The 24965-nt window shown below is 45.5% G+C and overlaps 1 protein-coding gene across 1 annotated transcript in view; it reads right to left on the bottom strand.

The window, feature by feature from the left end:
- AGBL1 (AGBL carboxypeptidase 1) overlaps positions 1–24965 on the bottom strand; it is a 325674-nt gene that overhangs the window by 204986 nt on the left and 95723 nt on the right. Inside the window, exon 17 of the mRNA XM_054169235.1 lies at positions 23777–23930. Coding sequence (XP_054025210.1) covers positions 23777–23930 — 154 coding nt within the window. The remainder of the gene's footprint in view (positions 1–23776; positions 23931–24965) is intronic.

Raw genomic sequence — 24965 nt, 5'->3', positions numbered from 1 at the left:
CCTGGCACAGCTTGAGACTGTGTCCTCTTCTCCTGTTGGTGGTTGCCTGGGAGAAGATACCAACCTCCACCTGGCTACAACCTCCCTTCAGGTAGTTGTAGAGAGCAATAAGGTCTCCTCTGAGCCTCCTCTTCTGCAGGCTAAGCAACCCCAGCTCCTTCAGCCTCTCCTCACAGGGCTGTGCTCCAGACCCCTCCCCAGCTTTGTTGCCCTTCTCTGGACACCTTCCAGCACCTCAACCTCTTTCCTAAACTGAGTGGCCCAGAACTGGATACAGGACTCAAGGTGTGGCCTAAACAGTGCTGAGTACAGGGCAGAATGACTTCCCTCCTCCTGCTGGCCACTCTATGCCTGATGCAGGCCAGGATGCCATCAGCCTTCTTGGCCACCTGGGAAAGTATCACTGATTCCTCCTGCAAAGCTTGGAGTAAACCCCCTTTGAGTAGTAACTCTACTAATGTATTACTTCCCATCTCTCCTTCTCTTCACTCATTTTGAGTGTGTATATATTCATTAAAATAAGAGCTTTGTTCTTCCAGCACTGCTAACTTGCTGCTAAATCTCCTGCCTCTTATAAGGATCCTCCTCTAATCATATCTTCACCAGAGTTCACTAGGAGGTGACTTTGATGTCACTGATTGTGGCATCAGTTGGGAAAAGAGCAGCCTGAAAGAAAGGAACAGAACCCCATTAACACAGCAGTGTCCCTCATCAAGAGGAGCACAGAAAGAGCTGCATTTGCAGTTCCAGATGCCCTGCCCTGGACTGATGCTGTAAATTATTTCATGCTGAGTTTGGAGTTGTGCCATTTGTAAAGGGACAGGGCACTGAAACACAGGGCTAGGATTTTACTAGGAAGCAGTGGGAATTATTTACACAGCATGTGAGAAATTCAACCTAGATCCAGGTCTTTGCTGTAATTTTTCTGCCTGTGCTTTTGCATACCTCTCTTGTCTTTCCCCCAAGCCTAGGGCTATTAAGAATTATATCTTTTTTTTTTTCCCCCTTGTGCCTAAATACAGCATGGCTTTACCACCAGCATTACACAAATCAAAGGGCCAGGTTTACCCCAGGGCACAGTAGACAGAACCCAAGAAACCTAAACTCTCCCAACTTAATTAGCTGTGGCCTCTGTGGGGTATCCTGAGTCAAATGATGGGTAAGCAGGAACACCATGACACAGCACTTCCATGCATGTCACAGCTGCAGCCCGTCCTGGATACATCTGATAAGCCCAAGGCTGCATAGCTACCCAAAGCTGGAGACAAGACAGGATATGGTGTGGTGTACAACGAATATATTAAAGCATATTGGTAAGAAGCATCAAATACTGAGATGACAGAAAAGATGAAACTGATCTGAGGCAGAATCTGTGTCAGATACTTTACATCCCCTCCTAAAACTTTTCCAGTCGTTGTCAGTCTTCCAGATGCCTTAAGACAGAATGTTTCTTTCCTCCCTATCTCCTCTCCCCACAACGTGCTGTCTGCTTGCTGACACTGCTCTTGGCTAAGTGCTCCAAAAAACCAGACACATCTTAAGACAGAGGGAAAGCACCCTGTTTGGCAGGACCAGCTGTTGTTTTCCAGGATTATCAACGAGCTATTCATTTCTTAAGTAGGTCTATATTAGATGTGTTATTACTCTTACCTATGGCAAAGAGGTAAACATTGCAAATCACCTCAGCTGCCTGTTCCCTACTTTCATAGCTTGGTGGGGGAGTTTCAGGCTCCAAGTTGCCTGGCAACCTCCTTTTGTGCGTGTGTTTTATGAATTCATTCACCTCTGAATCAGAGATGATCACAGAGCTGAATATGGGCATGGACTACCCAGCTTTGGTAAGCCCTGACAGCCTGCTCTCGCTGCTTAACTCCAGGAAATTGGTGAAGTAAGTTGTTGAGTCTGTTTGGGGGACAGACTGCAAAAACCCCAAGCTCTCCAGGTAGCAGGAATCATTGCCATGATTTAGAATCATAGAATCAATAAGGTTGGAAAAGACCTCAGAGATCATCAAGTCCAACCCATCACCCAGCACCTCATGACTAACTAAACCATGGCTCCAAGCACCACATCCAATCCTTTTTTGAACACTTCCAGGGATGGTGACTCCAATACCTTCCTGGGCAGCACATTCCAATGGCCAATCTCTCTTGCTGGGAAGAACTTTCTCCTCCCCTCCAGCCTAAACTTCCCCTGCCACAGCTTGAGACTGTGTCCTCTTGTTCTGTTGGTGGTTACCTGGGAGAAGGGACCAACCCCCACCTGGCTACAACCTCCCTTCAGGTAGTTGTAGAGAGCAAGAAGGTCTCCCCTGAGCCTCCTCTTCTCCAGGCTAAGCAACCCCAGCTCCCTCAGCCTCTCCTCACAGGGCTGTGCTCGAGGCCTCTCACCAGCCTCATTGCCCTCATATTACTGTGACCTTCTGTACAACTAAAGCCAAAAAGAAACCCATCTGAACTAATTCCTGTTCCAACCAAAGTGTACCTCTTGAGAAAGATGGAGGAGCACCCACATCTTGTTTTCAGAATTGGTACTCCTGGAAAACCTACAGCCACCCTTGGTCAATTGTTTCACTTTGTAACATCCTCATCCTAAGTGTGCAGATCTGAATCAGTCTAGCTGGGATTTCCAACCACTGTATTATGATCCAGTTTTGGATATGCCAACTCCACATCCACTTGCACATCCTGCCTCACTCTGCACACCCTCTGAGCTGCAAGAGTAAGAGTGAGCTTCAAAACTGAAACCTTTCTAGTGCAGCTAGAGTGATGACAATCAAGCTCCCTCATGGAGCTGTGTCAGCAAGCAGAGGAGTGCCTTCAGCTGAACTCACTTTCCCACAGCAGTGCTTCCTGCTGCTGGCCAGTGCTGGCCCAAGAGCTGAGCCCACCCTGTAGCCTGGCACCGCGGTGGCAGCATGTTCCCACAAGAGTTCTGGCAAGGCAGCTGTGGCAGGTGCAGAGCTCAGAGAGGCAAGGGATTTCTGCTGAGTGGCCACCACAACTCCTGCCAGCCCATGAACTGCTCCCCAGAGGTTCCTGTTTCCCTGTGCACCATGCTGGAGGGCTCTGTGGCAAATTGTGCTGGAACCACTCAATGTGATGACTAAGGGCTGGCGCCAGCTACACAACGCTGAGGTTTAGCACCATAGCTTCTAGTCCAGCCCAGGTCTCATCATCTGCTCTCACGAGGGCTGCCAGCTCTCAGCAGGTCTCTGCTCCCTTCAGCCAGATTCCACAGGAGGAAAAACCAAGATGGGGGTCACTAATTAGCAACTACTCAGAAATATTTAATCATCTTGATATTTTGCCTTCATTTGGGCTTCTTCCCCACATACACATTGGAAGTACTTATGGGAAGCACTGTCTTGCCTGCTCTGTTAGTGACAGTCTCAGCACTTCAAGATTGTAGTAATATCATTACTGGGTTTCCTCTCATTAGGAGTAATCTTCCAAAGCCTCTCTGTTATCCTTAGGTCTACTGGTTCTCAACTTCTGTGTCTGTAGTCTTTGAAAGGGACAAGAAAAACCTCTGCAATCATCCCCAAGAGTCCTCCCGACAGGTTAGCCAGCTATCTGATGTGGGGAGCTCCAGATTATCTGTCAAAGGCAGGCAAGGATCTGTTATCCCCTGCTTCTATAACACACACATTACAGCCTTCATGTGTTCCACAGCAGCAGGCAATTTCAGATACTCGAGTGTTTTGTACTGCCATAGCCTGACCATCAGTCCATATGTTTTCCAGCCAGCATGGGGAAAAACAGATTTTTCTACTGAGATGCAAGATCTCCAAGACCTGGCAAGTAGAAAAACAAGGATTTTCAAGTATGTGTGACTCTCACCTCCTGTTTTGGTTTTGTGGGTGTGAGGATAAAACCAGATTGAGAGAAGAACCAGGCAGTGACTGCTCAGAAGACACTGGAGCGGGGATCCATCAAAATGGACCGGACAGTTTTCCCCTTCAGTATGACTGGAGACGTGGCAGCATTGCCCTAAACTGTTCCATGCCCAAAAGAAGGTGCAGGCAGAAGATAAATGCATCAGAGACCTACAGGATAACTGCTGTACAGGCAGAGTGCAGAGATCCATAGAGCCATGAAATCCATGGGCTGTTTTCTGAGAGAAGGATTTCATCTGAAATGAAATCAGGCAGGAGGAGCAGTCTGAAAAAGCTTCAATTGTCATAAAAATATCTCCCTGGGTAATCCACAGTGATGGAAAAAAGAAACTCTGATAATTTATGTGACAGTTTAATGGGATTTTGGTGACACATGATACTTTAGGAAGAATTTGCCCAAATAAGACAGACAGAACTTTAATAAGACTTCAGCTGCAAAACAGCAATATTTTCACCCCTTACTTTTACATTTCATTCTATATATCTACTACTCACTCCCAGCCCATATATCTCATTTGCAAGGCACATTTCAACAGTGTGAGAGCAAAAACTCTGCACTTTCTACTTCCCTCCCTCGCCAGAGAGGCCTCCGAGTGTCTGATCCCTGAAGGGATCAAGCTGCCTTTGCACCTAGAGGGCAGAGCATCAGTGAGCTGTGAACTCAGAGGCATAGGCTGCCCCCCAGCTCCATGGATGGCATTGATGCCTTCTCTGCAGAAGTGAAGGGAGGCAGATGGACTGTCTGCAGCGGGAGTCACTTGCGGGAGGGTTGCCCTCAGAGCACACTCCAGGAGTAAATGGCTTTCACACTTCAAGTAATGCCTCAACCCACATCTCCTGCCTAGGAGAGACACAGCCTTTACCCCACCACAACACCCCATGACCTTCCCTGCCATCACTTTGTGAGCAGGCACAGCGGCAAGAGGAATTGCTGGGAGTACTAAACTGGGGTGAAGCCAGGGTTAATGGGCTGAAACTTCACGAAGGAACATTTAGGCTGAGTATCAGTGAGTTCCACTGAAGAGTCCCCCCTGTGGAGATGCAGAAGTTAGCATTAAAACCACATTGCCCAGAGCAGAAGGCTCCAATCTGTACACAACAATCTTGCAGTAGCTGGGGACAGAAGTAACCCAAGAGGCATTTGTTTTCTTTACTAATTTTGATGGATCCTGTTCCAAAGCCCTTATTCTTCTGGAAGAAAAGGGGGCGGGGGGGAAAATCACCTTCTGGGAATGCGGACAGGAGAGGAATGGTAAAAAGCTGTGTAAAAATCTTAGTGTTTTGTCTAGTCTCTCTGACTGTGGCAGGAGAAGATCAACCTAAGACCTGTGCTGGGGTCTGTTAACCCTGAAATAGGTATGGAAAAATGGAGCACCTGACAGAGTTCCTTTCACCACTGGAAATAACAACCAGACTTAACAGGAAAATAAGTCAGGTGTTTTGCAGTCCTTCAAGCTGTTCTGCTCTGCAAAAGACAAATTCTATAGTAAAGAGCTTTTCTCCCACAAACTCTCTATAAAGAAGAGAGATTTAAACCCCACCTAATGCTACCTACAGCATAAAGCAATGGTTATTCTTAAACATGTGTTGTGCCTTTAAGAGGCACAGATCCATCTCTGCCTCCAACTTGAGGTCTTCCTAAGGGAATGATTTGTAAGAAATGAAATATATTAAAAGGAAGTGCAATCAGAGCTTCTCATTATCAAAGGGATAAAATATCAATTTTTGTTAAGATAAAAGCTGCACAGATTGACTCTAAAGGGAAAAATAAATTCTTGGTCTTCACTTGATTTGATATTTATCACTCCAGAGCTCCACAAACATCCTGGCAGGGAATGATTCTTAAAAATATTGCCCTATATTTCTCCTGCAGTAAGCAAGCTATGAGAGCTTTAGCTTGTGTGGTTTGTTACATGTTAAAAACTCAGACAAAAGGGAAAGGAAAGAGCAAAGTTTACAAAAGGCATCTTCTCACATTTCACTGCATCAGCAGCTTCACAGTGCAGGACCTTCTGCAGGCTCACCTCATTTGTGGAATCACTACACCAACCCTTAGGTCATTGCTGTCCAAGCCTATCCTGCATTGATTTGTTGAATGCCACCATGTTGGACTCTGCCCATCTGTCCAGTACAGTATCACAGTATCGCCAAGGTTGGAAGAGACCGCAAAGATCATCGAGTCCAACCCATCACCACAGACCTCATGACTAGACCATGGCACCGAGTGCCACGTCCAATCCCCTCTTGAACACATCCAGGGATGGCGACTCCACCACCTCCCAGAGCTGATCTCACAGGAAATTCTTACTTTCTACTGACAGGGAATTGATAAGGCAAAACTGTCTCCCTGTTTTGAATAATGAATTTTTGTCTTGGACAATTCTTATATGAACTTCCCAAACAACTCAGCAAGAGAATGCCAATAAGGGAGCAACATAAAAGTCTTTCAATTAGATCATTATGACAACAAAAGTGGTGTAGGCAAAATGATCTCGTACCATGGTATATGCAGCTCTATTTTCCAGTACCTGAAGGGATCCTACAGGGAGGCTGTAGAGGGACTTTTCATCAGGGTGTCTAGCAACAGGACAATGGAGAATGGTTTTGAGATGAAAGAAAGGAGGTTTAGACTGGACTTGAGGAAGAAGTTCTTCAGTATGAGGGTGGTGAGACTCTGGAATAGGCTGCCCAGGGAGCTTGTGGCTGCCTCTTCCCTGAGGGTGTTGAAGGCCAGGCTGGATGAGGCCTTGAGCAGCTGAGTGTAGTTGACAGGTGTCCCTGTCCATGGTGCTGGAGTAGGTGATCTCTGAGGTCCCTTCCAACCTGAGTCATTCTAGGATTCTTCTTATGTCAAGCACTACAGGCAGCAGAACAGCAAGCTAGGATGTCTACAAGTCTGTGGAAAACTCTTCCTTCATAGAAATAAGGTGGTAGAGAGGCTATAGGAAGGAAAAATGGTCTGGTTTTGTTTTCCCCCTCAAGCTGCTATACAAAGCACAGCAAAAGGTATTTGTAAGAACAGGAGTCAGGCCACAAAACCAATTTTGCAGTCCCAGGAAGAACAAAATTAGATGTGGAACATGTGATGTCCTTCCTAATCTCTCCATGGATCACTGCACAAGTAGCAGTTTGCACACCAGAATTTTTTGTTCTGCATTGCACTTTCCTAAATGATATTCAGTTTATTAAAGCCAACTAACTTCTCCAGAAGGTTCTTTGAGGCACACAATTTAACAGCACGAGCGACGGATGCCGATCAGTTTGAATTCCTGATGTGAGGTACACAGACCAGCTTCCTGAAGCTGACAGTGCAATGTTTTCCTCAATGCCACTGCCTTCCTGCATTTTCCCTCCCAACATTTCCCCAGCAGAACTTTTCCAATCAGCGCTGCCACAAAACCCTTTTGTTGTAGCTCAGCCACCCTTTACAGCCTGCACAATCCACAGCACAAGCTGCTCTCTCTTACCTGCCACAAGACACACTCACATCAAAACCACTGTATTTCAGAGCATTCACCACCACTTAATCTTCTATTCAGCAAAAGATCAGCCTGCTTTAGAAATAAACACTTATTTAAATAAAAGAAAATCCCTGTAAATCATGGTCATGACAGGCTAATGGCTAGCACTGCAAAGATGATTTATCTTCCTGCTCTATCTAACAAAGCCTCTTATGCTAATACCTTGTTTTCAAAATATGAAGAGACTGCTAACTGATGTTTTCTAACTGTGAAAATATGCAGGTAATGAGAAGCACCTTACATCAAAAATAACCTTCACCTGCCATCTAACATGCCCATCAACTCTCAAAATCAAAAGATCTCCTTAAATGATTTCTCTCTCTATTATTTACTCTGCTTCTGTCATGGATGAAGAAGCCAACTATTCATTCTCACTGCCTCTTTGTAATCCAAATCCATTTTACAGTTTGCATGCATTAGCTGCATGCTTTAATTTGATTTGATTTGATTTCTGTCTATTAAGTTTTATTTGAGGCAGGTTTGATGGCCTCATAGGGAGCATTTCACCAGCACAACCCTTTGTGCAAACAAAGATTGTTTTATCTGGGCTGAGCCTAATTTCAAGTTAAAGCATGATAGGCTGACAAATAAGGTCACAGCATCTGCATTGCAAGTGATATTCCAGCTGGTGGGAAAGACCTTTGACAAGCTAGAAGGTGGGTCCTGGGAGTGTTCTGATTAAAAGGTTATGATAGGGTATATGAAATCAAGCAGCAAGTCACGACTTAGGAGCAGGAGCATTATTTCAAGTCTGTCTACAGACATTCCACGTAGCTTTCAGGCTCATAACCTATGCACAGAGATCAGAAGCAAGTCAGAATCATTGAAGAATCATTGAATCATCATAGAATGGCCTAAGTTAGAAGGGACCTCAGAGATCACCTACTCCAACACCATGGACAGGGACACCTGTCAACTAGACTCAGCTGCTCAAGGCCTCATCCAGACTGGACTTGAACACCCCTAGACAGGAGGCAGCCACAGCCTCCCTGGGCAGCCTATTCCTGACTCTCACCACCCTAGTACCAAAAAGCCTCCTCAGATCCAGTCTAAACCTCCTCTTCCTCAGCTTCAAACCATTTGCCCTTGCCCTATTGCTAGACACCCTGATGAAAAGTCCCTCTGCAGCCTTCCTGTAGGATCTCTTCAGGTATTGGAAGGCAGCTCTAAGTTCCCTCTGGAATCTTCTCTACTCCACACTGACTACATTCTTGTTGCTTGTTCACAGCAAGTGCTAAACACGGGGAGAACAGGGATAGAAGCAGCACCACAGCCCCTGACACCCCAGAGTCCTTCATCTGTCTCCGGCTTTCTCTTTTGCCTCTAGCCGTTTGCTCTTTGTGAAGAACAATTCCCATGTGTTAAGTTGTGCCTCATGGTGACCCTCTAGCTGTTGTTTTTGTGCCCTTTCAAAATGCTCCACTAAACTGTCACAGAAGGAGCTTGGCATCTGGAAGCTGTGACAGACACGATATGACCTGATTCATAAAACATAACTAAACAGCTTGGGCTGCCAGAGGCCAGGATTTACAGGGCTGCGTTGCAGGAACGGCCTTCAGCGCCTGCTCCACTAAATGCACTTTGCTGCTCCGCCACAATACAAATTCCCAAGCTGTGTTAGGGTGACCTACACAGCACTATGAAGCGACAAAACAGCTGAGACACTAATCTTGTTAGAGCCTACCCTGCCCACTGCTGGAGAGGAAGAGGAGGGAATGACCTCAGCTCTGCTCTCCCCTTTTGTGACAGGATTCACAGGGCTAGGGAGAGGGCACAGCACAATTTCTCAGAAATTCCTCCAGTATAGCAGGCACAAAGGAAAAATGAGGTAATAAATATTTTCATGGAATGGTTCATGTTGGAAGGGACCTCAGAGATCATCTACTCCAACCTCCTCTCCACAGGCAGGGGCATTTCTCAACTGGACTCATCCAACCTGGCCTCAAAAACCCCCAGTGGGGAGGCATCCACAGCCTCCCTGGGCAGCCTATCCCAGGGTCTCACCACCCTCATACTGAAGAATTTCTTCCTCAGATCCAGTCTAACTCTCCTTCAGCTTCAAACCATTCCCCCTTGTCCTGTCTCTAGACACCCTCAAGAAAAGTTCCCCTGCAGCCCTCCTGTAGGATCCCTTCAAGTATTGGAAGACAGCTCTGAGGTCCCCCTGGAGTCTTCCTTTCTCCAGGCTGAACAACCCCAGCTCCCTCAGCCTGTCCTCATAGCAGAGGTGTTCCAGCCCTTGGATCATGTTCATGGCCCTGTGCTATCCATTGCAGCCTTTTTTGTTGACTATAAAATCCTCCCTTGATTTATATTTCTGGCTGGCACAGCCTGACCCAAAAAGAATTTAAGGACTGCCTGCTGTCCTATCCATCCACCTCTCTTCTGTATCTCCACTTTAATCACTAACTACTAGGTGCCCACCATGAGACCTGAACATCCTTTGGGAGCCATGTCAGTCTGATGCCACCAATAATAAATTCCATCTCACTTCTCTTCACCTGAAACACTTCACAGCCCGAAGAGTATATGTTTCAAGTGTGTTCCAAATTAAGAAAGCAGGGATTTACAGACAAATCAGGGAAGTTGCCCAAGGATAAAATACAAATCAGTCGCAGAGTTGGCAGCTCAAGATCCGTTTCCCTAGCCCCAGTCATGAAGCCCTGTGCCATCTACATTCACCTAAGTGATTTTTTTGCACAATCCATTACCTCAAAGCACTTCCTTCTCTTCTCATTAGCCCTGAGAAGGAATTGAATCCTGCACTTAAACATCATCAGTAGAGTCCTCTCTCTGTTAGTTGTCCCATGCCATGATGCTATGACACAGCTGTCATTTTCAGTCTAAAACCCATCTATCCTTCGCAGAATTAGCACACACACATTTGCAGACTGCTGTGATATTCCTGCATCCATCAATTTATGTCATGCTTCCAGACTCACAGGGAAAGAGAAAGATGAAAGATGAAGGCAGTGAGGGAGGAATGAAAGTGGGGTGTTTCAGTAGGTCTCTGGTTTTCTTGAAAAAGAGAAATGACCAAAGAAAAACTCCATAATGCCTTTAAATGGCATCCAAAAGTCCTCCTTTGTCTGTGGGTTAATACAGACTTCCAACCCATTTTGACTTCCTTGTTCACTTGTATGTATCACATCTGTCCCCACCATAGAATCATTAAAGCTGGAAAAGACCTTTTAAGATCATTGTGTCCAACCACAACCCAACTACCACAACCACTCAAACCATACCCTGAGCACCACATCAACAGCTTCTTGAACACCTCCAGGGATGGGGACTCCACCTCCCTGGGCAGCCTGTTCCAACCCCTCACCACTCTCTCATTGAAGAAGTTTTTCCTAATGGCCAACCCCTGGCACAACCCAAACCTATTTCCTTTCACCCTATCACCTATTACTTTGGAGAAGAAACCAACATCAGCCTCACTCCAACCTCCTTTCAGGTAGCTGTAGAGAGCAATTAGATCTCCTCTCAGCCCTCTCTTCTTTAAACTAAACAACCCCAGCTCCCTCAGCTGCTCCTCATCTGATGCCCTCCAAATGCCTCACCAGCCTCCCTGTTCTTCTGTGGACACTCTCTAGCATCTCAATGTCTTCCCTATCCTGTAGCATCCAGAAATGAACCCAGTGCTCAAGCTGTGGCTTCACCAGGGCCAAGTACAGGAGCACCATCACTGCCCTACTCCTGCTGCCCACACTGGTTTGGTTTTGCTCCAGGCCAGGAGTCCATTTGCCTTCTTGGCCACCTGGGCACACTGCTGTCTCCTGTTCATGTTTTAATAAAGAATCTCTGTCTATTTTATTTAGCCTCACCTATTTCAAAGACACAGAAGCATCAGCCAGGCTAAGACAGAAGAGCAGTTCGTTACATTCAATGAAGAATGAAGAGAAAAAGCTTGTAAGGAGAATTATAAAGTGGCAAGGAAAATTGCAATTTTTTTTGGTTCCCCCCACAGCTAAGTAGCAAGACAATTGCAACTGATAGAGCAAATTAAATTTTAAATGCACTGGTGATTTGATAGATAGAATTTTCAGAATGTTGCTGAAAAAAAAAAATGCCTTCCTCAGGAAGCAGAGTTAAGATCTGGAACGAGGCCCTGTTGGTTCCAGGGCCTGATTTGATTATGCAAAGTTCATTAACATCAAGTTAAGATGGAGCAAGCAGAAAAGGCATGGAGCTTCTTTAGGATGCCACATGCCTTGTAAAAAAAAAAAACCTTTCCTGATACAGCTAGCAAAGCAATTCATTAGAAGGTCTGCTTACAGATATAATGGGTAGCTGGTGACTTCCAAAGTACAGCTTTCCCTCCCAGCCTTCTGTTCAGAAGGCAGAAGAGTTCCTCTGACTAGTACTATTCCTTCTGCTACCTAGTTCTGTGAAATCATATATCAAAATAAAGCAGGGAAAAGTCAGAGGGGGAGGGAAAAAAGAGAAAACCACCACAAAATGCCCTAAAATGAGACACCCAGTGCACATATTTTTCTGTCAGCTAGAAGCCCACGTCCAACAGCCACATAATAAATGTCCTGAAATGATACAGACATCCAAGTTTAGCTCGGGTGCACTTTGCACTGTGTCACTCATCAACTAGTTGATCTTATCAGCACATTTGCAGGCAGAACATAGCAGCTGTCTCCACTTGTTTATTAGCAATTGCTATTTCTGCCTTAGAAACAGGTGGGCAAGCTCAGAGCCTAACAAGTTCCCCTTTGATGTAGAGATGGACAAATCTTCTTCCCAGCTCAACAGCATTTGAGAAAACAATCATTACAAGGTGTATTTAGTGCCATTTTAACATTGCTCTGTAATTGCAGGCCATTAATGACAAAATGCTTGTTTCTAGAATCTGCCAGTTGCAAGCAACAAGAAGTGTCAGCCTGTGGCATCTGCAAACTACTAGTTTCAATGCATTGCTCTACTTGTTGTAACGGCATAAAAGTGGCTGCCTGAGTTATGCAGCAATGGATCCTGTTCTCCAATTAGAGAAATTAAACTCACTTAAACAGGTCAGGCAGAAATCTGCCCAGACCCTCCCAGCAAAATGACCTTGCAGGTGGGAATTGGAAAAGGCAGGTGTTCAGAACTACAGATACAAAACACACTGCACAGTCTATTGCAAGCAGGCCTCCTCCCTCACTAATGCTCTCAGGCAGATTAATATGAAGACCAGCACTAAGGAACACCCTTTGCTGCATTTTACACCAGTGCAGACCCTCTCACATACCTATGGGCAGCATCACAGAATGTTAGGGGTTGGAAGGGACCTCCAGAGACCATCAGCTCCAACCCTCCTGTCAAAGCAAGACCACCAAGGGCAGGTCACATGGAAATGCATCCAAGCAGGTTTGAAAAGTCTCCAGGGAAGGAGACTCCACAGCCTCTCTGAGCAGCCTGTTCCAGTGCTCTGTCATCCTCACCACACAGATCTGTCGCCTCATGTTGAGGTGGAACCCCCTGTGTTCCAGCTTGTATCTGTTACTCTTTGTCCTGTCACTGGGCACCACCAAAAAGAGCCTGGGCACCTTCATCCTGACACCCAAATGGACCTCAGATGTTTATAGCCATTGATCAGGACCCTCTCAGGCTTCACTTCTCCACACTAAACAGCCCCAGGGCTCTCTGTCTCTTCTCATAGCAGAGACATTCCAGTCCCCCAGTCATCTCCATAGGTCTTTGTTGGACTCTCTCCAGCAGATCTCTGTCTCTCTGGAACTGAGGACCCCAAAACTGGACACAGTATTGCAGGTGTGGTCTCAGCAGGGCAGAGTAGCTGAACAAACTTTCTGCTTGCAGTAAAGCTGTTCCACACAACCCAACCAACTGCTCATTTGTAGTGCATGGCTAGCTAGGTCAGCCTTTATTAGACAAAAAAGAATGTGTAGCTTGGAACATTGAATTCAGAAATTGGATCAATGCTTTCCAGAAAGTTTTCAAACCCTTGAGGTATCAAGTGAGCTGCAACAGAGAGTCTTACCAAAGCAGGCAGCCGAGATTTAGAAGCACCAAGAAACTTCCCAATTTAAAGGGATAAAGGTGAAACCAACATGAGCCTTCTAATGCCACCCACGCTGCTTCCAGTCTGTTAGTTCTGGCTACTGGGGAAGGTTTTGCCTGTGTATAGCAGGAGCCTGTTCTGGGAGTGCAAGATTCCTAAGATCTTGAAAAAGAAGTAAAACACACACCTAGAAGTGGCAAGCTTCTCTGTTAGCAGGATGCATTCTGGTTTCTCTCATAGCCTAGAAGCTCTTTAACACAATCTGTGCAAGACTTCACCATTTTCCCCTAAAATGGCAGAGTTCCCAAACAAAAAGCAATGAAGAGAGCACTAGAAGAGTGGCTGAGCCCACTTTTTTGATTACTCTCCCAACCTTGCTGCCCAAAGCTTTTCCTTCTGTTCCCATGGCACCTCCACTGCTCCAGCTTGCCTCCATTGCCCCTTATCCTGTCACTGGACATCCCTGAGCAGAGCCTGGCTCCATCCTCCTGACACTGCCCTAAACACCTTTATCAGCAGGAATGAGGGCACCCCTCAGGCTCCTCTGCTCCAGGCTCAAAAGCCCAGCTCCCTCAGCCTGTCCTCAGCAGGAAGATGTGCAACTGCCTTCAGCAGCTTTGTGGTTCTGTGCTGGACTCTCAACCAGTTCCCTGCCCTTGAACTGTGGGCCCCAGAACTGGACACACCAAGGCAGAATAGGAGGAGAGGAGAACCTCTCTATGACCTACAAATCACAGCCCTCAGCCTTCTTGACCACAAGGCCACATTGCTGGCTCATGGTCACCCAGAACTTCAGCTCTAGCAACTAGAAGCACCTGATCTAACCCAGGCATCGAGGGGCAAACCTACCTACCTTCAGGCCAACCACTTTGTACCCTTCATGAACAGAAGCTCCAGACCTTACAACATGTGACAAACAATAACCTGTGCAGTGAGACACATGAGCAATTGGGCAATAATGTGACCAGCCGGAAGAAACCCTTTCCTGACCTCTGCTTTTGTCTTGAAGCACAAACATTAAGTCCTCATCCTTTAGCAAGCACATTGCTCATAACAATATTCAGGCTCCACAGTCAATCTGACCCTAAAAATTATGTCCTCCCTCACAGAGCCCATCTCTGTCACACTGAGAGCAGATTTCATTCAATTCAGATGCTCCTGCAGCTAATTCATACAGTACCACACTGACCTTTTAGCAGATGCCCCACAGGACCAAGTGTGACTGGAATTTATGGCCAGGCATGGGAAATGTTCAGCTCACTGCAACACAGGGGCTTTTTCCATGGTCTAATTTGAAGTTGATAACAGAAGCCTGGTAGCAGTTCAAAGCTTGGTCACCATTTGAGGGAGAAAAAGCTGCCTGGGGGCTCCACCAGGCAGTATTTCAATACCTCTACCAGATAGGCAGATTGGCCACTGGAAGCACAGCATCTGCAGGTTGTTCCTGAACTGTCACCATCTAAGGGAGAGAAGATTAATTTCTTTATTCCCCTTTCTGCTAAGGAAAGAATTTGGGCAACCTATCACTCCTACAGAAGCTTGTAGCTCCACTGCCACAAGGCTAGGGCACTGGGGTGTTGTGAGAGGTATGTTTCAAACACCTGGCTGTAGGTTTCCAAAGCAATACAAGAAATGCATTAAATCAAACTGTTTTCCATTTCATTCATAACTTTCAAAGCCATAGCACAAAAACACAAGTAGCACCACACTCCTGTGAGAAGACACTTCTGAGGCACTTGACAAATGAATCACAAATGAAAAGAATTATGGGCTAAGATATGTGCTGGTTTAGATATTTCAAGATGTTTAATTCATTGAAGTATCAGAAAAGGCTCTGATGATTGTGGAAGTCTGACAGGTAGCCTATGCTAAGCACTCCTTATGTTCTATCCCAGGTCCATACCAAGGAAGATGGCATGGCCAAATTATACTTCAGAAAATGTTGTTGTTGATCACAATATTTCTTCTCTGGGAAGAACATGCAAAGGTTGCAGGTCTCCTGGGACAGAGATAAGATTGTTATCATTTGAAGAAGGCAAGGCAACAGAACAAGAGTAGGAGAAAGAAACAGCAGGAGGTTCTATCCCTGAAGGAGAGGAGGGCTTAAAACAAATTTCCAAATGTCAGAAGGAAGATTATTCCAGAAAATAAAAGGACTTGGGAGCGCTGGTGGATGAGAAGCTGGACGTGGGCACGCAGAGCGTACTTGCAGCCCAGAAGGCAAATGGCAGCCTGGGCCGCATCAAAAGCAGCGTGGCCAGCAGATCCAGAGAGGTTTGCTCTGGTGAGACCTCACCTGGAGCGCTGTGTCCAGCTCAGGTGCCCTCAACACAGAAAGGATATGGACCAGTGGGTCCAGAGGAGGCCACAAAAGTGATCCAGGGGCTGAAGCCCCTCAACTACAAGGACAGGCTGAGGGAGCTTGGATTGTTCAGTCTGGAGAAGAGAAGGCTCCAGGGAGACCTAATACCAGCCTTCCAGTAACTGAAGGGGGCTACGAGAAGGCTGCAGAGGGACAATTTCCAAAGGCCTGCAGAGATAGGATGAGGGACAATGGTTTGAAATTAGAGAAGAGGAGATTCAGATTGGATGTGAGGAGCAAGTTCTTCCCCATTACAGTGCTGGAACACTGGAATGTGTTGCCCAGGGACGTAATTGAGGCCACATCCCTGGAGATATTCAAGGTGAGGCTTGACAAGGCTCTGAGCAACCTGATCTAGTGGAGGATGTCCCTGCTGACTGCAGGAGGGTTGAACTGGATGAACTTTAGAGGTCCCTTCCAACCCAGGCCATTCTATGATGATTTCATGATTATGGCAGCACACTGCACACTCCAATGGGAACACATTTTTGAAGGAATTTCTCTGGGGTTTTTGGTTGGTTGGTTTTAGGGTTTTTGTTTTCTTTGTGATTGAGAGATCAGAAAGTGAGAAGGGATGCTTGAAATGGAAAGAACACCTTGAGAAATGTAGAGCACATGCAATCAGTGTAGCATATCTGGAGACCATTGATTTGGCTTCAGAGGTTCAATAAGGTGCCTATTGAAGCAGGGGGTGGGGGGGTGGGGTGGGGAGAGAGTAAAAAGGATTCTCAGGAGTGTAATTATTTAGCACTGTACAATAGATGACAACTTTATTCAGTCTTTCTTCACTACTGCATTAAAAGAGGATCACGGTTTCCACAACACCTGATTTTTCCTGTCACTAAACCCAAAGTGTTTGGTACAAAGCAAGAGAGGAGCCAGCACCTGTCCGGCACCCCTACAAATTAGGAGCAAATTTTCAATCCAAGGGAGCACACAGATAGAAAACTCACTACTGCAGGTGCAAGAATAAAGCAAAACCTGTTTTTTCTCCACAGTTTGCTCCAATCATCGTCTCTTTGCTTTCAATACCCACTAAAATCTGTTCACTTTTAACCACAATAACAAATAAGGAGTAGAGATACAGAAAGGATGAAAGGAAAAAGCAGAACAGGTTCTTTAAATGGAATATTTCAAGGAAACATAATGCTAGTGGACCCTTTCTGCAATTTGGATCATGATATGTACCTAGACAGCCAGAAAAAGAACACACAAGCAATCTGGGACATCATCCTGTGTTCACACTGAGTGGAAGTATAACAGGGGACCACCTCAGAAGCAGAGGCTTTCTTCAGCTCTTGGCTTCTCTCCTCAGGCTTTCACCCATAGCAGCAATGGTTCTTTCCTCTTGGATGGCACTTGCTATACAGAAATGCCATTAGAAAAACCTACTGGTCCTTTCCACTGTAACCACTCAAGATCCAGACAAATCTGTGGAACGTTTGGCGTACAAACGTGACCTAAGAGTTCAGCAGCATTGGCTATACCCTCTGCAGGCGTGCTGGAGGAGGTATAGAAGCAGTGGTGCTAGAACAACAACAGATACAGATATTGTCAGCTGTTTGCAACCAGCACAATGCCAGGTTAGCACTCCAGCTGGATTGCTACAGGCGGTTCTGCTGGCTGCTTGAGAGATCATTACCAATCAAAGCAGGACATTCTACCTCCCTGTTTCAACATCATCAGATGAGAGCTTCCTTCAAAGCCTGTATTTTCCTTTGGGGTGGACTCAGTGCAATAAGGTGTTGATCTAATTTGGTCCCAGTTTCTCTAGGAGACATGTCATCTCCAGCTTTGGAAAAGTTATTCAAGAGAAGAGAGCTTGAACCTCTCATAATTAACATGCAACACTGGTTACCACGCAGGGAGCAGGCAGTTATTATAACTCAAAGTCAATAATTCATAAACTATAATGCATTATTAATCAATTATCGAGGCCTGAATTACATTTAATGAGATTAAGCTGATTGGAGAACTAAGCTGTTTGAATCATATTGATTTAATCAATGTGCCTAATTAAACTGTGTACATTTTCCACATGATCATTATTTCCCACTACCCTGCATAAGTGGCCTCTGAAATTTACATCCTCTCCTGTCCTGTCCTCAGGAACGGCTCTTTGCTCCAAATTATGTTTAAAGGTAAAGGGATGGTTTCTTTCTGAGGCAAGATCAAAGTTGCACAACAACCACCTAAACAGCTTACACAAGCAAATTGAGAGATGCTGGAATATTTCTCCCAGCAACTGTCTCCTTTTGATTCTGAAGGCTTAGGATGAGTCCAAGTAAGCACACTTGATTGGTTTTGCTTTATCCCTCATTCTAGGAGCATCTGCAGATTCAAAGGGCACAAGCATCCCGCCATACCTACCCCAAAACCATGACTCTTTCCATCTTTAGAATCATGCTTAGACTCACAGAGAAACTGCATTTCAACTCCCCAACAATCTGCATTTAAGATCAGCAGATGTCATTACCTCTTTAGAATAATATTCATAATGCATTCCCTAACCTTGCATAAAGAGATGTGATGACAGAAAAAGCAACTCAAAGTGACAGCTATTACAGGTGTAGATCTCTTTGCTAGTGCCTTATTTTGTTTCATTTCCCTCACCACTGCTGCTAATTAGCTGGGGCATTTAGCTTTAACTTTAAACCTCACAATGCAGCCACACAATGCTACACAGTGCTTAAAAAGAGACACTCATCAGGTGTGTTGAATGGGAGGAAATACTCCTAACACAACCAGCATTACTAATGGGAGTTACAACAGAACAGCCAGCCATGAAGAGAGCTTTATAATTACTACTTTGTGATACCACAAACAGAAAGCATCCCACCCCATTCTGCACAGGGACATTGTTCTCAGGGGATGCTGGATTAACCCCCATGGCAGGTGCTCATGTCTTTCAGCTGAGAAGGTAGCAGTGCTGATGCTCCTCAGCTGTACCACCCTAGACCCATTGATTTCTCCATTCCTGTAAAGAATGCCTTTGGGACTGGTTCAGTAATTCCTCTGCTAGCACTAACCAGATTGGGACCTACTCAACATCACTTCAGCGAGATCCTCCTCTTTCCCTTCTCTGACTAAAAAGCAAGAGATAATCCACCCCAAACTCAGTGCACAGCCAGGAAACAGCTCCTGAGGAAGGCTCACGTGGCAAGCTCAAAACAGCACAGGGTAAACTGTCCTTTCCTGAGCAGTCATTTTGCATTTGCTGGTTTTAACTCCACCCCTCTGTTGACATTAGCAAGGTATCAGTATCCTCTGCCTTCTTAACTGGAAGACAATCTCATCATCGCCTGGGTACATGTGTTTGGAGCTTTTACTCACACTTCTTTGAAGAGTTAATCTGTCCATTTGTTCTGCCACTTAAAGCAGTATCCTACAGCTTTTGCAAGGTCTAGTGAGCTGTCTGTCAGGCACTTGCTGGCCTAACACTATGAGTTAAGGCTTTGCAAACTCTCACTAAGCACACGTGTGTGCAGCTGAGACTGCCTTCAGAGCTGTGCATGGCAAGCCCTAAAATATTAGGGCTCTGCAATCCCCTATTAGCTTCACTGAGCAGATTGCTGGCCCCAGGAGCACAAGTTTTATCATGCTCACTGTTTCTGCATTCAAGAATGCTCTGGAAGGTGTTGGGAAATGCTCTCTTTTCAAAAGCCCCTTCAGGTCTCCTCTGGTGGTGTCCAAGATTAGATCTAACACAGCCAGGAACAAAGCCACCAAAGACTAAATGTGTGCCCAACCATTCTTTCTTCTCCACTCCCTGACTTTTCTTTTTCAAAGGCTCAGATGCATTGATTCAGTATCCAGGGCAGGTGGAGCATGCAAGCACATCACACAAGCTTGCAGAAAGGTTGGGGTATTCTGAAGTGGGATGGGGCGTTAAATAATTCTCAGAAGAACTACAGTTTTGAGGAAAAGCATTCTGCATGATATCACAGTACCACAGTATCACTAAGGTTGGAAGAGACCTCAAAGATCACCAAGTCCAACCTGTCACCACAGACCTCACGACTAGACCATGGCACCAAGTGCCACGTCCAATCCCCTCTTGAACACCTCCAGGGATGGTGACTCCACCACCTCCCTAGGCAGCACATTCTAATGATGAATGACTCTCTCTGTGAAGAACTTTCTCCTCACCTCCAGCCTAAACCTCCCCTGGCGCAGCTTGAGACTCTGTCCCCTTTTTCTGGGGCTGGTTGCCTGGGAGAAGAGACCAACCCCTTCCTGGCTACATAGAAGGCTAAATCCCCTAACTCTTTGTCATAAGGGATAAGGAGGAACATGGTAAAGACCAAAAAAAAAGGCAGTCATTGATGCATCCCACACAGTGAGAATGGGAAACTAATGACTGTCTTTTACCATAAGCCTATGGGGGGTACTGCAGTTAGAATGAGTAGCAAAGACAACTCTACCTGCTGGCTGCTGTCTTCCTATGATTGCAGAAAAAGCAGGTTTAACATAAGACAACAGTGGAGACCCATCCACTTTCTATTTGTGCAAATCCAGCAGGACCACTGACCAGACTTGGACTTTGTTACAGTCTTCAGGTACCCAAAGACATCAATCAAACGTGACTGGAAACGGTGCTGTTCGTAGCTGAGCTGTTGCACGACCAAGATGTGAAGCACAGGGTACCAAGGAGTTCCTGGCTCTTTTTTCCCCCTCCTCTTCTTACCAATTTCAGAACTGAGCATTTAATAAAAATTATTCAGTACACTACCAGCACAAGAAGGGGTGACAGAAAGAGGAAGGAGAAAGGAGCCTAAGGTGTAGTGAAGCCTGACATAAACAAGGGGTAATGAAGGAAAGCAGCAGCCCATTTTTCTTCCCTCCAGTACCTGGTGACTGTGCAGTGCCTGCAAGCATGCACACCTTGTGCTTCCTATTAGTAAGGGGCACGTTAATAAATTTAACTCAGACAAATTTAGCCACCCTAGGGCCCCATTAATCAAAAGCCTGACAAGACTGATCTGAAAGAGTTGAGCAAGGAAAATAAAGCACAGCTGACAGAGTGGATGCCATGCCCTCGTTGTCTCTGGGCCTCTCCCACCCTATCAGCACCTCCAGTACTACAATAACTCCTTCCTGCTGCACTCCTACTGAGCTGTTTGTGCTGTCCTCCCCATGCTCCTATTTCACCCAGTGCCTCTTTATCAATGATGTTTCTTATTTCCCATGTGTCTGTACTAGGGAAGGATTTAGACAACTATCACGTGCAACAGCTACAGGTCCTGGTGAGCTTTGTGCTTTACCTGCTGCTGAAAAGAATCTCTCAAGGTACAGATTAACAAATGCACAGAGGAGAAAAAAACACATTTGATAGGGAAGTAAAATGACTTTAGCTCAGCAAAACTATGAATTGGCCAGAAGCAGAAGGAAAGAAAAAAGGCTATCAATTCATTGCCCACGTGCCAAGGATCCCAATGCTAGAGCTCCACATCACTTCTCAAACTGGAGGTTGTACAAACCAGTGGGAGTTCTTGCTGGGGAAACCTCCCCCTTCTGCTCCCTTCATATTTAGGTCTAAGATTCTGCTTTTAAGTTATGTTTTTAGCATGGAGTACACTGACAAATAGGTCCTTCCACCAGCCAAACCACTTCACAGAGAGGATGGCATGTCATACAACATGAGGAAACTGAGAAGTAACTGCTGATCAAAGCCTCACAAAGCAGCACCAATTAGGCTGTCTCCCTAAAAGCCATAATTATCCAAGCTGCTTAAACAAAGTAAGCACACATGTGATTATTCAAATCCGCCTAGAGGCATCCCCACAGCACAAAACATGGTGTGCTGTCTTGCTGTTGTTGTTCTTGATAGAACAACAAATATTTTCATCACCTAAGAGTATTGGTGTTTACTTCTACAGCCTTGGAAACCTGAAACTGTGTTGCCTTGCCTTGACACTGCCTTTTCCCCAAGCAGTTTCTATCTCGGTTCAGACAATTGAGTTTTCTTCATGTTCTGTTTTGATTGAATTCAACTGGCTTGTGGATAGATCTAGGCAGTCCTTAATCTTACTGCATTGCTAAGCTTCAGAGGAAGAGCTGTTTTAGTGGCACATGATTTCATGACATTTGGGTCAGCACTACAAGCTCCCACAGAATTCATGTAATATCACAAACCAGAGAATATTTCTGGTGAGGAAAAAAAGAAGAAGAAGAAAGAATCTGAACCCAAATGCTGAATATTACATCAGCCTGGAGCATTCAAAACAAGTATCTGTCCAAACTGTTCCTAGATCCTTTATGAATCTTTCAGCAGTTCTGTGGCAAATAAGGAAGCCAAGCCTTGACTTCACAGACAGGCTAACAACCTTTGAAAGCCTGTCAGACTCTCTTTTAACACTCCAAGATGCATTCTGCTACACTCTGAGAATACAGTGTTCCAGAAAATGGCAATGCCTCCTAATATTGTCACATTTCTATCATGATACTCCCTATAATTTCACTGGCCAGTACTGTGTTGACTCTTCCCCAGGATCCTCATTTCAACACCTGTGCCTGCCAGTTGCCTTCAATACAGCATGTAAGCCCTCCATCGTTTCTCTCATGCTGTACCACATCTGGCACAATAATGAGGTCTCTGGTGCCAAGGATGAACACATTCTTAACTCTCCCCTGCTTTAATTCTACTGGTGCAGGCCTGAGATTTTCTTCCAGACTCTTTATTCCTGATCACTGATGACAGCAGACCTGAGCATGTTGAAGGGTTGCTCAGAAAGCAAGAATCTTGCTTTACAATGGAGATGTTAAAGCTGTCTTTTTTGCTTTGCTATGGCAAAACACATCTTTTGGAAAGTCCTTTTAAAGCCAAAGGTGCAGCCAAGTCTAGTTGAGAGGCATCCCTGACCATGACAGAGAGGTTGGAGTAGGTGATCAGAGAATCATAGAATGGTTTCAGTTGGAATGGACCTCCAAAGGTCATCCAGTCCAACCCCCTCTGCAGTCAGCAGGGACATCCTTAACTAGATCAGGTTGTTCAGAGCCCTATCCAGCCTCATCTTGAATATCTCCAGGGATGTGGCCTCAACTACCTCCCTGGGCAACCTGCTCCAGTGTTCCACCACCTTCATGGTGCAGAACTTGTTCCTCACATCCGCTCTAAAGCTGCTGTTCTCTAGTTTGAACCATTGTCCCTTGTCCAATCACTACAGGCCTTTGTAAACAAATGATCTCTAGGGTCGCTTCCAACTTGAGCCATTCTATGATTCTATAAATCCCTATGGATACTTCTAGCCTAATCTCACTGAGATAATGATATATATTTGCTTAACATCCTCCTAAACACCTCCAGTGATGGTGACTCCACCACCTCCCTGGGCAGCACATTCCCATGGCCAATTCCTCTTTCTGGGAAGAACTTTCTTCTCACCTTGAGCCTAAACTTCCCCTGGTACAGATTGAGACTGTGTCCTCTTGTTCTATTGGTGGTTGCTTGGGAGAAGAGACCAACCCCCTCCTGGCTACAACCTCCCTTCAGGTAGTTGTAGACAGCAAGAGGGTCTCCCCTGAGCCTCCTCTTCTGCAGGCTAAGCAACCCCAGCTCCCTCAGCCTCTCCTCACAGGGCTGCACTCCAGACCTCTCCCCAGCCTCATTGCCCTTCTCTGGACACGTTCAAGTGTCTCAATATCCTCCTTAAATCACAGGGAACATCAATATGCACACCCCCTCCACACCCCAAATAAATAAACAAAAAGACAAATCCTTTTTTTTTTTTTTTGTGGGTTATTTGAACACAGCTTCTTGCTGTTGGGAGATATTTGATAGAGGACTTTGTAATTGCTTTAGCTGATTAAAGAAAAACATTGAAGTACTAAATGGTGTCAGCTCTTTCCTCTTTCTGTGCAAATCTGGGGGTTTTAACTAAGCATCCAAGAGGAGAAAGGCAAGAAAACTCAACATATTCACAAAACAGGTTGTAGTTACCACTGCTGACATGAGCACAGCTTTAATGCTTCATTTGACTACTTACAGAACTGCTCCAAGTCTTCTCCCGTTTTAGATTCTGGCATGGCAGTGATTGTGAGCACCGGGCACCCGTTTCCTCCTAGCGTCTGACAGAGTGTCTGCTGCCTCCAGTAAACCTTCTTGGGATTCCTGTTTTGTTCCAGGAGGTCGAGATGGGACTGAGAAAAAGAAGGAAGCAGGCTTATAAATGAGCTCATGATCTGCAAGATCTGATTTTTATCCACTAGCTGCATGTTATTATTTGCACTAATTTCACCTCTTGCTTGTTTTCCAGCCTCTCTCCTCTGCAAGCTAACATCACCACCTTCTCCATCCCACAAATATGCACAAGGTCCCAGGTCATTGGAGCTGCACAGGACTATTTACTCATATCAGGATCTAGTTGAAGATGTCCCTGCTCATTTCATTGCATTCCTCTTCAAGGGACTTGGAAAGATCGCTTCCAACCCAAACCATTCTGATCCGATGATTTTACCTGGGCAGTTCCTAGGTGTTTTACTTATTAGCATGAAGGAATTTCTGTGCATACATGAAGTGGAGCCCTGCCTACTCCTTGTATTTTCACAGAGACTCTGTAGAAACATGAGCAAACATCATTTTGGAGTATTTATAGAGCTGGCTGCTTCGCTGTCAAGCACATGCCAGCAAAACTCAGGGACCACTCCACCCTGGAGGCACCCAAAAAGTTGGCAGGAAACATTTTGTGCAATGAGGAGTGGGGAATTTGAAGAGTGTGATTTTAAAAGAAGAATTTTTTTATCCCTTCCTCTGACAAAGTTTACTGCAGTTTTAAACAATTCTCAAGTCTAACAGCTTCTTCAGGAGTTTGAGAAAAGGAATTGGCAGCTAAAAAACCCCCAAATTCCAATCACCTCATTAGACACAGAGCCACTTGTCACCCACACACCAGACCTCTTCGCTGTTCTCTGTTTACATTGTCATTGCTAGTGGCAAGATTTATGTCAGTAATCCCAGCACAGGCTTTACTAAGCGTCATGGAACACCAGTTGTCTCTCAGTTGGTAGAAATGGGTATGGTAGAGCAGATACACTTGTCCTGACAACAAGTGAAACAAACTGAAACAAACCAATGCACTGCACAACCTTTACACGGTAACTTTGTCTTTGTAAGTCAGGGCAAAATTGTAAACAAAACTCTCAGAATGGCTCAGGTTGGAAGGGAGCTCAGAGATC

The sequence above is a fragment of the Dryobates pubescens genome, chromosome 17, assembly GCF_014839835.1.
Source record: "Dryobates pubescens isolate bDryPub1 chromosome 17, bDryPub1.pri, whole genome shotgun sequence".
Classification (NCBI taxonomy): domain Eukaryota; kingdom Metazoa; phylum Chordata; class Aves; order Piciformes; family Picidae; genus Dryobates; species Dryobates pubescens.
The sequence above is the reverse complement of the archived record's forward strand: the minus strand, read 5'-3'. Positions and strand labels throughout refer to the sequence as shown.